The sequence below is a fragment of the Leucopleurus acutus genome (genome assembly GCF_964270905.1).
Source record: "Leucopleurus acutus genome assembly, chromosome: 19".
NCBI lineage: Eukaryota > Metazoa > Chordata > Mammalia > Artiodactyla > Delphinidae > Leucopleurus > Leucopleurus acutus.
In genome coordinates this window covers 33,528,425-33,543,607 of record NC_139161.1, presented here as the reverse complement: position 1 = coordinate 33,543,607, position 15,183 = coordinate 33,528,425, and the positions used below count along the sequence as shown (strand labels likewise).

At 39.3% G+C, this 15,183-nt stretch overlaps 1 protein-coding gene across 1 annotated transcript in view; it reads left to right on the top strand.

Annotated features, from left to right (window-relative positions):
- Positions 1-15,183, top strand: part of TOM1L1 (target of myb1 like 1 membrane trafficking protein) — a 52,189-nt gene that overhangs the window by 4,070 nt on the left and 32,936 nt on the right. Inside the window, exons 3-7 of the mRNA XM_082861054.1 lie at positions 594-672; positions 5,583-5,732; positions 7,471-7,596; positions 8,493-8,594; positions 9,557-9,673. Of these exons, the coding sequence (XP_082717180.1) occupies positions 594-672; positions 5,583-5,732; positions 7,471-7,596; positions 8,493-8,594; positions 9,557-9,673 (574 nt within the window). The remainder of the gene's footprint in view (positions 1-593; positions 673-5,582; positions 5,733-7,470; positions 7,597-8,492; positions 8,595-9,556; positions 9,674-15,183) is intronic.

Genomic DNA, 15,183 nt, shown 5'->3' with positions numbered 1-15,183 from the left:
GTCAAATATACCATACAGCAGTATTAACTATAGTCATCATGTTGTACGTTACATCCCCATTACTTATCTATAACTGACCATCTCAGAGTAAATTTAGACTGTCTACTTACACATAGTTCCTCCTTTTGTAACATAACATTGTAGCATATCAGAACCTGACCTGGTTAGTCCTAACTCCTCCTACATCCCATTGCCTATAGGATGCTTAGGAAATACTAATAAAAATAGGTAACATTTTTGGAAATTACATTTCCTGTAAACTGGTTCTGTGCATTGATATGGGCTGTGGGTGTGAGTATGCGTTGATATGGGCTGTGGGTGTGAGTATATTTCACATGTAGTGCTTTCTAGGTAATGATCATCATCTGCATATTTCATTTGATTCTGACAAGGAGGTAGGTGGTGGTATTGTCTGCCTAGATGTATGAGGAAACGGGTGTAAAAATGTTAAGTCATCTGCCCAGTGCCACACAGAACCAATACCTTGGTTATCTCCTTAGCCGTTCCTCTTTCCACACTGCATGCTGCTTTTCAGAGACTACTTGCTTTCAGCAATGGCTACGTTGATGATTTTACTGTGTTTATTGCCACAGGCCAAAAGATGCAGTAAAAGCTTTGAAGAAAAGGATTTCCAAAAACTACAATCATAAAGAAATACAACTTACCTTGTCAGTAAGTATTTACTTTAATGTTAAATTAAGACCAGAATTTTCCAAGCTATAGTCATGTTTCTAATTTTGGGTATAAAAGGTACAAATATTCTGAGATAATTAATAGGTTAGCAAAAAGTTATTTACAGTATGAATTAAAACTATTCATTTATTGAGAATTGCAGAATCAAGGGAGTTTCGTTGTTTGTAATAGCATTTAATTCGGTGGAAAGTGAGTGTTCCTGGAAAAGCATATTTTCCTGGTTAGGAGATGGGAACTGGTCATGAAAAACCTGTATGTACTGAGTTGCTCAAGAAGTTTGTGTATGTGTTACACATGGGGAAGATTGAAGCTTGAGAAGTGCCTCCCCGTCACCTTTCTACCTCATTTGAACACCTCTGTGGAATTCTGAGATGCTGGAGGCTCTTCAGGGTTCAGCCAAGTTCTGCTGTTTGGTATAATTTGGAGAATGTTCTTTGTTGATTTAAACAATTCTCCTGTGCACCTTATCGCTTGATTTGGGTGTGGACATTTATTTGACATGTTCCCATTTTCCCCCAACCTTGGCCGTGTGACCTCTTCAGTTGCTTGGTGAGTTGCCCGTTTTACTTCAGTATGTTTTGCAAACCCTGCCTGCTGCCTGAGAGTGAGCTGTGTGGCTTTCTAGTTTCTTCTGTGTGCCTTTGCTGACCTCAGCCCAGCCGCAAGCCACATGTGGTTATGGCACTACTCTGCCAGCATCACACTGCTCTTAGGGGACTTGGACGTGTTTATCTAGAGGGCTGTGGAACAGAGGTGAGCATAGCCCCCCTTTTCTAGCTTCAGGGGGAAAATCATTTATCACATCTTGCTTACTTGGAGAGTAACTGAATGAGAAAATGAATTGAAGTCTTAATGATACTATCACTGAAGAAACCCTTCAAGTTGGGGTCTGAATATAGTTTTGGAGGGATTTTCTTCTCTCATCTTTTTTGACCTCTCCCCTGTCCTTTACCATAGCAGCCCCCTCAGGGAGGTCACAGAATGCAGGCAACTGGAGAGAGAGGAGTAAGGCACTTCAGTAGAAATGTCAGAACAATGGGTTGGTGGTGGAAATAAACCTTTGCCTGGTACCTGGTTGATGCTCTCAACAACCCTTTGAAGAAATTGTATTATTGACTTCACTTCAGAAATGAAGAAACTGAGACTTAGTGAGGTTAAGTGATTTTTTTTTTTTTTTTCCCCTCCAAGATTTAAGTAGCATAGGCAAGATTTCAGTCCGGTTCTCAGATTCTAAATTCCATGTCCTTGCCCCATACACCTTGCTTCTCAGAACAAATCAAGCCCCTTGAAAGAAAAGGCTGCTGTGTTTCATTTGTGTTTTCAACTCCTTTCTACATGGTAGAAGACCTAGTGCATCAGTGTACCAGGTGTTGAGTGGTTAAAATGATTGAGTGTCCTTCAGCTCCCATCCCACTCTCCTAGCATCCAGAAAGGACTCAAGGAATGTACTGTAGAATTGGGGTAGAAAGATACGTAGCTGTGCCCTAAAATGAAGTGGATCTAGGATATCTCAGGGCTGCTGAAGGTTAGGAGAATTGACTGAGTAACCTAAGGGCAGAAGATGAATTTATGCCACTTTTGAATTTCAGCATGCGGTATTTCACCTTCTCACAGTTGTTTATTCTGTACAATGCGTTTGTCTCTTTCTCTGTTGTAGCCAGCCTACATGACATTTCCATGGTTGCTTCTTATCCTCAGCTCCATATCCTCCTCCATCACGGTTCCTTCCTTCTGGGGATGACCCAGGACTCTTCCCTGGGGAATCTGACTTATTCCAGAGTGTTGTCTCTTTCAGCCCTCCATCTCTGAGTTCCCACTCTTTCTGTCCTTCCAGTCGTCTGATCTCTTAGGCCTTACTTCCAGCTAGCTGCCTGTTCCCTGTTCCACCTCAGGTAACTGTACATCCTCCACCCCCTAATTTCCACACCAGTACGTGAGAACAAGCAAATCTAAAACCTGTGCCAAAGTAAGGGTGAGAGTCACAGGTTGGGGGTCATTGTTAGGGGCAGAGTTCATTAAGGTACCTACTTCTTGGATTTTCTTTGAATTGGTCTTTGACTCTTGCTAGCTTCATGCATATTTCCCCAAGTTGTATAGTCAATGGCCCAATCACCTCACCTCACGCTACTCACTGCATTGTAGTGGTGTCTTTAAGGCTTCAGAACAGACTTTAATATTAACTTAAGCCAGACTTAATCATGAGAGAGATTAGTCACAGAAAGAATCATCCAGGGGCTTCTCTGGTGACACAGTGGTTGAGAATCTGCCTGCTAATGGCAGGGGACACGGGTTCGAGCCCCTGTCTGGGAGGATCCCACATGCTGTGGAGCAACTAGGCCCGTGAATATTTAGCATTCATTTTACTGTTAGGGAAAATGAGATTTGGAGGCAAAGTATCTTGCCTAAGACTTCATATAAAAATACATGAAGTATTTTTATAAATTCCCATTGAACTAGAGGCACTTTTCCTCTCAGCAGTTCATCAGATAAAAACTCATCATAACAGTATATCAAGCAAAAACTCATTTGTTATTCAACTTTTCAGCTTGTCTTTTTCTAAACAACTTGCATTAAAATACAATAGATTCATCTTAATATGTTTTGGATTCTGATTTTACTTTCCTTTGCCTTAAAGGTTCTCCCTGTATATTTCACAAAGCTGCATGTGCTCAGCTTCTGTATTTTATGGTTGCATTTTTAGCCACATTGCCCTTAAAACTGCAGCTTTCATACCTTCTTATTTTTGTATTGCCATTAAAGTGACACAAATACAGAGCATGGTGTAAAGTCAGTTTTCAGGGCTTCTCTTCTGCAAAGATGATTATACCTATCCTGGTCACGTTATGGTTTTTGTGACCTCGGAGAAGGTGTTAGCATGGGAACTAGAGATTTAATTTTGTTTTTAGATCACTTTTAGAAATCCACTTTCTGCATGCAGTTCTTCAATACCAGCTCATTCTTTCTTAGCCTGACTTCTGCTTATGTTGCTTTATTGAAAATCTTTTTTTCAAGGTGACTGATGACCCCACTAACCAACAAACCTAGCTGAGTTTTTCAGTCCATATTCTTAACCATTTGACACTCCATCCTCCTAGAAACTCTGCCCTCTTTTGATTTTACCAACATTATGTTCTATTTATCTTATGCATCAGTTTCTGTTGATTGCCTTTCCTGAGCGTCCTTCTGGCCTCACAGGTGAACCCCTTTGTCCCTTCCTCTCTGCTCATCCAAGGCAGGCTTGATTACTCACTTTTGGCCTCACTCTCCCCTGAACTATAGCTGTGCATGTACAGCTCTCAGCAAAAAATCTCTATTTGAATGTCTCATTGTCCTTTTTGTCTTAGTCATCTTGAGCTGCTCTAACAAAATACCATAGATTAGGTGGCTTAAACAACAGACATCTATTTCTCACAGTCCTGGAGGCTGTGAAGTCCAAGATCAAGGTGCCGGCAGATCCAGTGTATGATGAGGGCCCACCCTCTGGCTTGTAGATGGCCATCTTCTTGCTGTATCCTCACATGGCCAAGAGAGAGATGATCTCTCTTATCCCTTTCTTATAAGAGCACTAATCTCATTCATGAGGACTCCACCCTCATGACCTAACTCCCTCCCAAAGTCCCACCTCCAAATACCATCACATTAGGGATTAGGAGGTTCAACATGGGAATTTGGGAGGGACACAAACATTCAGTTCACAGCACTTATAAACTCAAAATATCTAAATTTCAACCCACCATTTTGACCTTTGACTAGTCATAGTATCCCATCCACTTCCAGATTTCCATCAATCTCATGCAGAGTAACAGTCACTTAACTTTCAGCCTTTCCTTTTCAACAAACCCCGGTTGCTGAAAGTTCTTGCTTCATAATTCTCATGTCTTTCCCTTCCTTGTACCCACATCATCCTAGTTTAGGCCTTTCTGCATCAGGCTGTACTAGTGGGTAACTGCTGGATCTCTCTATCATTCCAGGGTCTTTGCCCTCCAATTCCCTTTGTAGGGTGCTGCTTGAAAACCTTGTCAGAGTACTATGCATGCACTAACCTTTCTCTCAAGTTCAGGATAGAGGTGTGATGGTGACAAAACTAATAAGAACCCTTCAGTGGCTTCTTACTGCCTTCAAGATAATCTTCAAATTCTTTACATTGCCACACAAAATTTCTCTACTGTCTGGATGAAGCCCCTCCAGACTTAATCCACCCACCTCCCCAGTGTCCCCAGTTTGCTGATGTAAAGAAGCCTCTACAAACTGGAGTACTTATTTTCCTCCTCACAGCTCATATGCTTTGTCACCTGTACTTATATTTTTTAATACCATTTACCTGTCTAGACTATTGCTCTATACTCATTTGTACTTTTCTTGACCATTTTTCAAAGCCCAGCGTAGAACCACCCTTTTCCAGAAGTCTTAAGACCACCTGGCCCTAAATTATCACATCTGCCTATAAAGGTCTGTAGCTGGGGTAACCATATAATTTTTCATCTAGGCAAGGACATTTCTGAGAGTGAAAGGAGGTATCATCATTAATAAAACCAGGACAACAGGAGTTCACCAGGACTTTCCTGGCAAAACTAGGACACGTCACCTTGTATAGAGCCCACATGCTTTGTTTGCACCTCCCATTGGCCCTTGGCATTTACTACCTTGCATAGTTATTAGTTCTCGTATAATTGTGTCCTGGCTCCCCAACAGGACCATCCGCTAAGCAGTTACATTATGCCTTATATTTCCTCACATTTCCAGAACCTAACATTTTGCCATGTATTTTAGTAGATACTAAATTATGTTTATTAATTGGAATGCTGGTGGAAATCATTACTTAGCAATTTTTACCTTATATTTAGGAGGTGGTTTTGCAAAGAGATAAAACGTTTAATTTTTCTCTTTAGCTTATTGACGTGTGTATGCAGAATTGTGGTCCGAGTTTCCAGTCTCTGATTGTGAAGAAGGAATTCGTTAAAGATAGTCTAGTTAAGCTGCTGAGTCCCAGATATACCTTGCCAATAGACATTCAGAATAGAATTTTGAATTTCATTAAGGTAAGTCTATTATATATCTTATGGGATGGTGAATGTCTAAGATTAGAGATTTAATTACCTAACTCCCAATTGGTTCAGTGATCCTTTACAAGCCTGGGATTGAGCCCCAAAGAGTTTTCACTATTCGGTTTTCCATGTAATAATAATTTCTTGGCATTGGATAGTGGCCTTTTTCTGAAGAATGTGTAGTCTTTTCCATACGTGTCTCTCAGTTTCTATCTCATCTACATCAGATAGGAGAGAGAGTGACGTGTACATTCATTTTGCAGGTGTGGAAACTATGTTCTGGGGTAGATAACTCACTGCTTTCAGAGTTATTTGGCAAAAGAGCTACTGATGCTGTTTTAGAATCTGTTAATTCTAGATTTAGTATAGCAAAAAACAAACAATAGTATCTATTCCAGAGTTTCATTAAATTGTTGAGGCATGGCAGTTTGGTGATTAAAAATATATTATTCTAATGGCCATCACCAAAAAATATACAAACAGGACTTCCCTGGTGGCACAGTGGTTGAGAGTCCGCCTGCCGATGCAGGGGACGCGGGTTCGTGCCCCGGTCCGGGAAGATCCCACATGCCGCGGGCCATGGCCGCTGAGCCTGCGCTTCCGGAGCCTGTGTTCTGCAACGGGAGAGGCCACAACAGTGAGAGGCCCGCGTACCGCAAAAAAAAAAAAAAAAAAAAAAAAATATATATATATATATATATATATACACACATACACACACACACACACCACACACACACAATGGAGAGGGTGTGGAGAAAAGGGAACCCTCTTGCACTGTTGGTGGGAATGTAAATTCATACAGCCGCTATGGAGAACAGTATGGAGGTTCCTTAAAAAACTAAAAATAGAACTGCCATATGACCCAGCAATCCCACTACTGGGCGTATACCCTGAGAAAACCATAATTCAAAAAGAGTCATGTACCACAATGTTCATTGCAGCTCTATTTACAATAGCCAGGACATGGAAGCAACCTAAGTGTCCATCGACAGATGACTGGATAAAGAAGATGTGGTACATATATACAATGGAATATTACTCAAGCCATAAAAAGAAACAAAATTGAGTTATTTGTAGTGAGGTGGATGGACCTAGAATCTGTCATACAGAGTGAAGTATGTCAAAAAGAGAAAAACAAATACTGTATGCTAACACATATATATGGAATCTAAATTTTTAAAAAAGTGGTCATGAGGAACCTAGGGGCAGGACAGGAATAAGGACGCAGACGTAGAGAATGGACTTGAGGACATGGGGAGGGGGAAGGGTAAGCTGGGACAAAGTGAGAGAGTGGCATGGTCTAATATATACTACCAAATGTAAAATAGGTAGCTAGCGGGAAGCAGCTGCATAGCACAGGGAGATCAGCTCAGTGGTTTGTGACCACCTAGAGGGATGGGATAGGGAGGGTGGGAGGGAGGGAGACACAAGAGGGAGGAGATATGGGAACATATGTATATGTATAACTGATTCACTTTGTTACAAAGCAGAAACTAACATACCATTGTAAAGCAATTATACTCCAATAAAGATGTTTTATATATATATATATATATATATATATATATATATGATTATTCTAGTCTCTAAAAATGTACATTCAAAAGTAGCTTTCTTTTTCTGAGTAAGGTACATAATTGTCAATCTCTCATTTTCTGTCACCAGTTTAGGAGTTGTGTTTTGTTTTGCTGCTTATTTATCTCTGGAACTTTCCATCTCTTGAATTCAGACATGGTCGCAGGGTTTTCCAGGAGCTGTGGATGTAAGTGAAGTGAAAGAAGTGTACCTGGACCTCCTTAAGAAAGGTGTTCAGTTTCCTCCATCAGATGCAGTGGCTGAAACAGCCAGACAAGAGGTAGGAGGCCGTTCTTTGACCTATGTAGAGTAAGACCGTGTAGTGCATGGGTCTTTTCTCTTTGAAAGGGACCACCCTAGCTCCACCTAGCTTCACCTAAAAGATTAATCTGTTAGAAGGATACTGTGATACCTCATAAAATACAAGCCGCAAGAAGGGTGGTGTTAGCTGGATCTTTGAACAGAGAACCAAGCATTCAAATGCCTTGTTACTTGTCTACCTTCCTTTGATCATCAGTTTCGTTCTTCTGTCTCATTGCAGACTAGCTTTTTCCACATGGTAAACAACATAGCTCCCAAATTTTCATATTATAGCCTTAGCTTTTTCACATTCCACGTCCAAAATTTCAGAGAAGGGCCTCATTGAACCAACCTAGGTCAGTTTTCCATTTCTTCACAAATTAACTAAGGTCATATAAGAACAGGGTTGCTCCATATAGAAATTATTTAGGTAGGGCAGAAGAGGGGCAGTTTTCAAAAGAAAAGATTGGTGCTAGACAGGCAGGGGTCTCTATTATAGGTATTCATATAATAGATTTGTTTATTAATACTGTGCCCATAGAAGAGTTTTGCAATGTTCACATGTATTCATTCTCAAGTTTGCAAGCAACTTTCAAGGTTTTGAACTTAGAACACTTGTAGTGACTGATTATAATTCATCTCCTAACTTCCTATGATTTCCATAATGTAAAAACAGTAATTCTTTCCTTCTGCATATTTGTGAGTCCTGCCTTGGTAGAAAAAGCAATTCAGGTGTATACCAAAAGTCTGATATTTGTGAAAGCTTTGTCCTGAGGGCTCACTCTCCCTAGTGACTGAGTCATCTGAATGGAAAAACTGGATTTGGAGTGGCTGAGTTAATTTAAATAATAATATTTCTATATTTCATGTTGATAGACTGCTCAGATCTCACCAAATCCACCACCATCTGTTCCTACTGCACCAGCTCTTTCTTCTGTAGTTTTCAAGAGCTCCACTATTATATTGGTCCCAGAACAGGTAACAACAGCAATGACTGTATTTATTGATGACTTTTTCTAAGTTCTAAGTACTTTATATATAGTTTGTTTATTTTTAACAATATTATCATAAGGTAGAGGTACATTTTAACCTCATTTTACAGAGGAGGGGACTGAAGCTTAGTGGCACTGTATAAGTTATGATGGTTCAACTCTAAGTGGAATTAATCCCATGGATTCTGCCTGATTATAAAAGCCTGAGCTTTTAACAGTTGTCCTCGTCGAGTGGCTTTTGTGGCTTTGTGGAGGCTTGGCTGTGGGACGGATCTTGTGTAAGTTGATTCCTGTTGCTCCTGATAGGACTGTCTGTATGCCACACCAGAGAGCTCAGTAAGTGGTCATCTTATTACTATTATTAACTGTGCCAACTGAATTACATTTACTTGTTTGTCTATATCTGTTTATCTAATGTTTAGACAAGCAATTATGAAATGAAGCTCATTTCTGTCCTGCTATAAGGGAACTATCATTTAAGACTTTATATTATTATTATTCGGTATTATATAACAATCCATGTGATTAATTCCTCATAGAATTTAATCCAGGAAGAAAAAAAAGTGTTTCTCTCTTGATTCTTCCCTCTCTAATACCGTGGGACTATAAAACATTCACTTTTTTCTCTCCCATTGGTTTCTAAGAAACCCAGACTAACATTTGCCATTTTCTTCAGGTTGCTGATAGGGTTACCTTCTCCCTTCTCCATATTGGTTCCAATCTGACTTTTTCCCTTCATTAACTTTCCTGGAGCATAGTTTTAAATTTATTACAAGAGCTCTCAAGACCTTTTAGAAGGTGACAGATTGTACATTTGTAAAATAATTATATGTACGTTTGTATAAATTTGAAAATATTAAATTTTACAAAAGTGTTTTCTCTGCAAGCAAGAAACAAGGTAGCCATTCTTTGTGTCACACTTACTGGTGATTGTGTTGCTCTCGACAGATTGGAAAACTGCGCAGTGAATTGGATATGGTGAAAATGAATGTGAGAGTGATGTCTGCCATATTGATGGAGAATATTCCTGGGTCTGAAAACCATGAAGACACAGAGCTTCTGCAGGTGTAGTATGATTTCAGGGACAAGCAGTCCCTGAAAGTTATTCTCTAAACTTAGAGCCTTGGAGATAGAAGGCACCGTAATACTGACTTGTCCATGCTCCAGCATGTTTACTTGATTTTTAAACTTAACAAGAAGCTGCAAGGATGACTTTATCAGAAATGCCGTGGTAACTTAGACGTGGTACTTACCCTCTTGCAATAAATAATTTAACATCATTTAATCATTCATAGCCTAGCCATATACAGCCTCTACTAATCTCTAATTGTTTTCAGTGTGTAAAAGTTACCTATCTATTCAGCAAACATAATGAGTAACTATAATGTGTTAAAGGATATAGAAATGAGGAGGCTGTCCTAGTCCTTAAGGAACTTAGGTCTAGTGAGCAAGAGTGTTTTGTAAACAACAAGTTTAATAAAATATTGATGCTATAATAGAAATGTATTTATCATACTGTGGGTTCAGGGGTGGGGGCAAGGAGAAAGGTGAGGGTTTTTGGAAAGGTTTAGGTGGAGGCAGTGCCGACGCTGTGGAGGAGCAAGTGGACAGTGCATTTGGATGTGTATGGGCATGTGAAGGACACGGGCAGCTCATTATGACTGGAGTGGGGGCCCTCCGAGACCCCTCTTCTGTGTCTCTACATCCAGTGCACTTTTTCCCTCTAATGGTTTCTTCTAATTTTCAATTTTAAGTTTTTTTTTTGGTTTTTGTTTTTTGCTGTACATGGACCTCTCACTGTTGTGGCCCCTTCCGTTGTGGAGCACAGGCTCCGGATGCACAGGCTCCGGACGCGCAGGCTCAGCGGCCATGGCTCACAGGCCCAGCTGCTCCGCGGCATGTGGGATCTTCCCGGACCGGGGCGTGAACCCGTGTCCCCTGCATTGGCAGGTGGACTCTCAGCCACTGCGTCACCAGGGAAGCCCATCAATTTTAAGTTTTAACACACACTTTAACACATTATTTTAGAAGCAGTTAGAGGAAAAAAATCAGTTTCTAAATCTTTTTCTTCCCCCCAAAGTTAAGAAACTTATATTTTTACTTTTCTCTGATTCCACTCTCCACTTCTCATGTTGTTGTTATCTTTCCTTTAAGTCCTTCGATTGTTAGTAAATAACATTTTTCTTGATTATTGCTTGTTTGGGAAACAATCAATGGTGTAAAAATGTCCTTTTTCAACATTACCACCTGTATTTAACTGCTATCTCCTTAAATTGTTACTAGTGGTAAACTTTGAGTGTTTACGTGTCCAAAGATGTCTTTTGGCTGCCATGTTAAGGGCTCACAGTTTGGCCTAGGTACAGAATTATTTTCCTTAAGTCCTTCAAAGATACTGCTCCATTGTTCTTGCACCCAGTGGTGCTATTGAGAAGTATCATATTATGTATTCTTGCACCTTTGTTTTATAATCTGCTTTTCTGATTGTATTTGTAATTTCTCTTTAATGCCTCTGAAATTTCACTATACTGTGTCTAGGGATATGTGTGCATGTATGTGCATATGTGTATTTACCTTACTTAACCTGCTTAGTATCAATACTTGATAGGCCTTTTGCCCTGTCAGCTTAGGTGTATTTTGCTTCTGGGAAATTCTCAGCCTTATTTCAGATATTTCTTTTCTAGTATTCTTTCTGTCTTTGTATGGAACATGATTTAGATGATGAAACTGTCAGTTATATTTTTCTTATCTCAACTTTTATAAACGTTTTGTTTCTTCTTCCTTTTACGCTGTAGTTCTAGCAAAGCTTCTCAATTTTATGTATTATTTCTCTTAAATGTGAACATCAGATTGTCTATTCGGCCCTCCTAATGAATGTTTTATTTCAACAATTTTTTATTTTAAAAATTTATTTCAATTTTTATAATAGTTCTTTCATGGATACGCTTTTCCCTTTTGTCTTTCTAAGGATAGTAATTATTTTTAAAGGTGCTTTTCCATTTGCTCTGTGGATTCTCTTTCCTTGGGTACAAGTTATTTTGTTCATCACCTCTTTCATTTCATTTCTCAAGTATCTGGATAGACTGGTGATAGTGAGCTTATTTTTGTGTGAGATCCCTGACAGCTCGTCTGCATTTCTGTGACCCACCTTGCCCATGCCAAGTGGAAAACACTGTTACTGCAGCTTGTTCTTAGTACTATTTCTGAGTATTTCTGTGTTTGCTGCTGTTTTCAGAGTACGTAGCATTGGCACGGGATGATGCTGGGTGGGTTATATTGGTAGCTGATCTTCTAAGTTATATGCTTCCTATTTTTCCTGGTTGCTACCAGCAACTGGAAACAGTACCCTATGTCTCTGTCCCAAGCATTGCTCCCACCTAGACACAGATGCTCCTGCCTCAGCTGTCTGGTCTCACATGGGGAGAGAGGCGTGAGCACAGGTTGTCTTGTCCAGTTGTCTCACTACCGTACCTCAGCTGTTTGTTAGCTGCCCCTCATACTGTCTTCTTCTGGCTTCCACGGTCTCTAGTCATGGAGCATCCTTCATTTCCTTCCATGTTCTGTGGCAGTACTCATTGTGGGCAGTCTTGAGTGTCCTGGATTGTGCTTTCCTCTAATCCAGGGGTCAGCATGCTGTGGCCAGTGGGTTATATGCAGGCTTCGGTTGTCTGTGAACTCAGAATGGGTTTTACATTTTTAAACGATCTAAAAAAAAAGAAAAAAACAGGTCATTTCTCAAGTTATATCTATGCAAGCCTACCTCCAGAGACCACAAGGGAGTCAGACACACCCCTCAAGGAACCCCTTGCCACCCCCCACCCACTATCAATGGATTTGAGTTTGTGGTATCCCTCAGGTGCACAGAGTGTTTTTAAACCACAGCTTGGGAGCATCAGGTTCCAGGAGAAGGGTGGCAAGATCTGGTCTGCCCAGGTTATTGCGGACTTGATATGCTATGCCTGAGTGGGCTTAACCCAGGTGGCAGAAGGAAGCCATTAAAGGGATATAAGCTGAAGGACTGCATAACCAGGTAAAACTTTAGAAAGAGTCCTCTGGTGAACACTGAGATGACAAATTCTGGGGGAAGCAAGACACAACTCTTGGAAACAATTTAAGACAGCATTTCCTACTGGTCTTACGTTGTATATTATGTGGGGAATATGACATCTGTGGTCAAATAAGTTCCAAAACCAATTGTTTACTGTATTTCTCCTCTTGGAGGGTCAAAAAGTTCATTAGTATAGTAAAGGCTCTAAGAGTCTTTTTTTATTGAAGTATAGTTGATTTACAATGTTGTGTTAGTTTCAGGTGTAGAGCAAAGTGATTCGGTTATATCAATACATATATATGTATATATCTATATTCTTTTATTTGATTCTTTTCCATTATAGGTTATTACAAGATATTGAATATAGTTCCCTGTGCTATACAGTAAATCCTTATTATCTATTTTATATATGGTAGATATATTTCATATATCGTCCTAATTTATCCCTCCCCCAACCCCTTCCCCTTTGGTAACCATAAATTTGTTTTCTACGTCTGTGAGTCTGTTTCTGTTTTGTAAGTAAGTTCATTTGGACTGTTTTTTAGATTCCACATATGAGTGATATCATATAATATTTGTCTTTCTCTGTCTGACTTACTTCACTTAGTATGATCATCTCTAGGTTGCTGCAAATGGCATTGTTTCATTCTTTTTTTTGGCTGAGTAGTATTCCATTGTGTATATTATGTATATACCACATCTTCTTTATCCATTCATTTGTTGATGGACACTTAGGTTGCTTCCATGTCATGGGTGTTATAAATAGTGCCGCTACGAACATTGGGGTGTGTATCTTTTTGAATCAGAGCTTTCATCTTTTCTGGATATATGTCCAGGAGTGGGATTGCTGGGTCATATGGTTACTCTGTTTTTAGTTTTGGAAGGAACCTCCATACTGTTTTTCCATAGTGGCTGTATCAGTTTACATTCCCACCAACAGTGTAGGAGGGTTCTATTTTCTCCATACCCTCTCCAGTATTTATTATTTGTAGATTTTTTGGTGGTGGCAATTCTGACCAGTGTGAGATGATACCTTATTGTAGCTTTGATTTGCATTTCTCTAATAATTAGCAATGTTGAGCATTTTTTCATGTGCCTGTTGGCCAAATGTATGTCTTTTGATTGGGTTGTTTTTTTGTTATTGAGTTGTATGAGCTGTTTTGTATATTTTGGAAATTAAGCCCTTGCCGGTCACATTGTTTGCAAAGATTTTCTCCCGGTCTGTAGGTTGTCTTTTTGTTTTGTTTATGGTTTACTTTTTTGTGCAAAAGCTTGTAAGTTCGATTAGGTCTCATTTGTTTATTTCTATTGCCTTGGGAGAATGACCTAAGAAAACATTGCTACAATTTACATCAGAGACTGTTTTGCTTGTGTTCTCTTCTAGGATTTTTATGGTGTCATGTCTTATGTTTAAGTCTTTAAGCCGTTTTGAGCTTATTTTTGTTTATGGTGTGAGGGAGTGTTCTAACTTCATTGATTTACATGTGACTGTCCAACTTTCCCAGCACCACTTGCTGAAGAGACTGTCTTTTCTCCATTGTATATTCTTGCCTCCTTTGTCAAAGATTACCTGACTGTAGGTGTGGTGTGACCTATTTAGGTGTGACCGTGGGTTTATTTCTGGGCTCTCTATTCAGTTCCATTTATCTATATGTCTGTTTTTGTGCCGATACCACACTGTTTCAGTTACTGTCGCTCTGTAGTATTGTCTGAAGTCTCCAATGGTTATGCCTCCAGCTTTGTTCTTTTTCCTCAGGATTGCTTTGGCAATTCTGTGTCTCTTGTGGTTCTGTATAAATTTTAGGGTTATTCTAATTTTGTGAAAAATGTTATGGGTAATTTGATAGGGATCACATTAAATCTGTGGATTGCTTTGAGTAGTATGGCCATTTTAACTATATTAATTCTTCCAATCCAAGAACATGTGATATCTTTCCATTTCCTTGAATCATCTTCAATTTCTTTTATCAGTGTTTTATAGTTCTCAGCATATAAGTCTTTCATCTCCTTGGTTAGGCTTATTCCTAGGTTTTGTTCTGTTTTTTTTTGATGCAATTTTAAACAGTATTTTTTTTACTTTCCCATTCTGATATTTCATTGTTAGTGAAAGAAATGCAACAGATTTCTGTGTATTAATCTTGTATACTGCTACCTTACTGAATTCATTTATCAGTTTTAATAGTTTTTGTGTGGAGTCTTTAGGGTTTTCTATATAGGTATCCTATTGTCCACATATAATGACAGTTTTACCTTTTCTCTTGCAATTTGTATACATTTTATTTCTTTTTTCTGTCTGATTGCTCTGGCTGTGACTTCCAATACTGTGTTGAATAGAAGTGGTGAGAGTAGGCATCCTAGTCTTGTTCCAGAATTTATTGGGAAGGCTTTCAGCTTTTCACCATTTAGTATTATGTTGGCTGTGGGTTTGTCATAAAATGGCTTTCATAATGTTGAGATATGTTCCCTCTCTACACGCTTTGGCAAGAGTTTTTATCATGAATGGATGTTGAATTTTATCAAATGCTTTTTC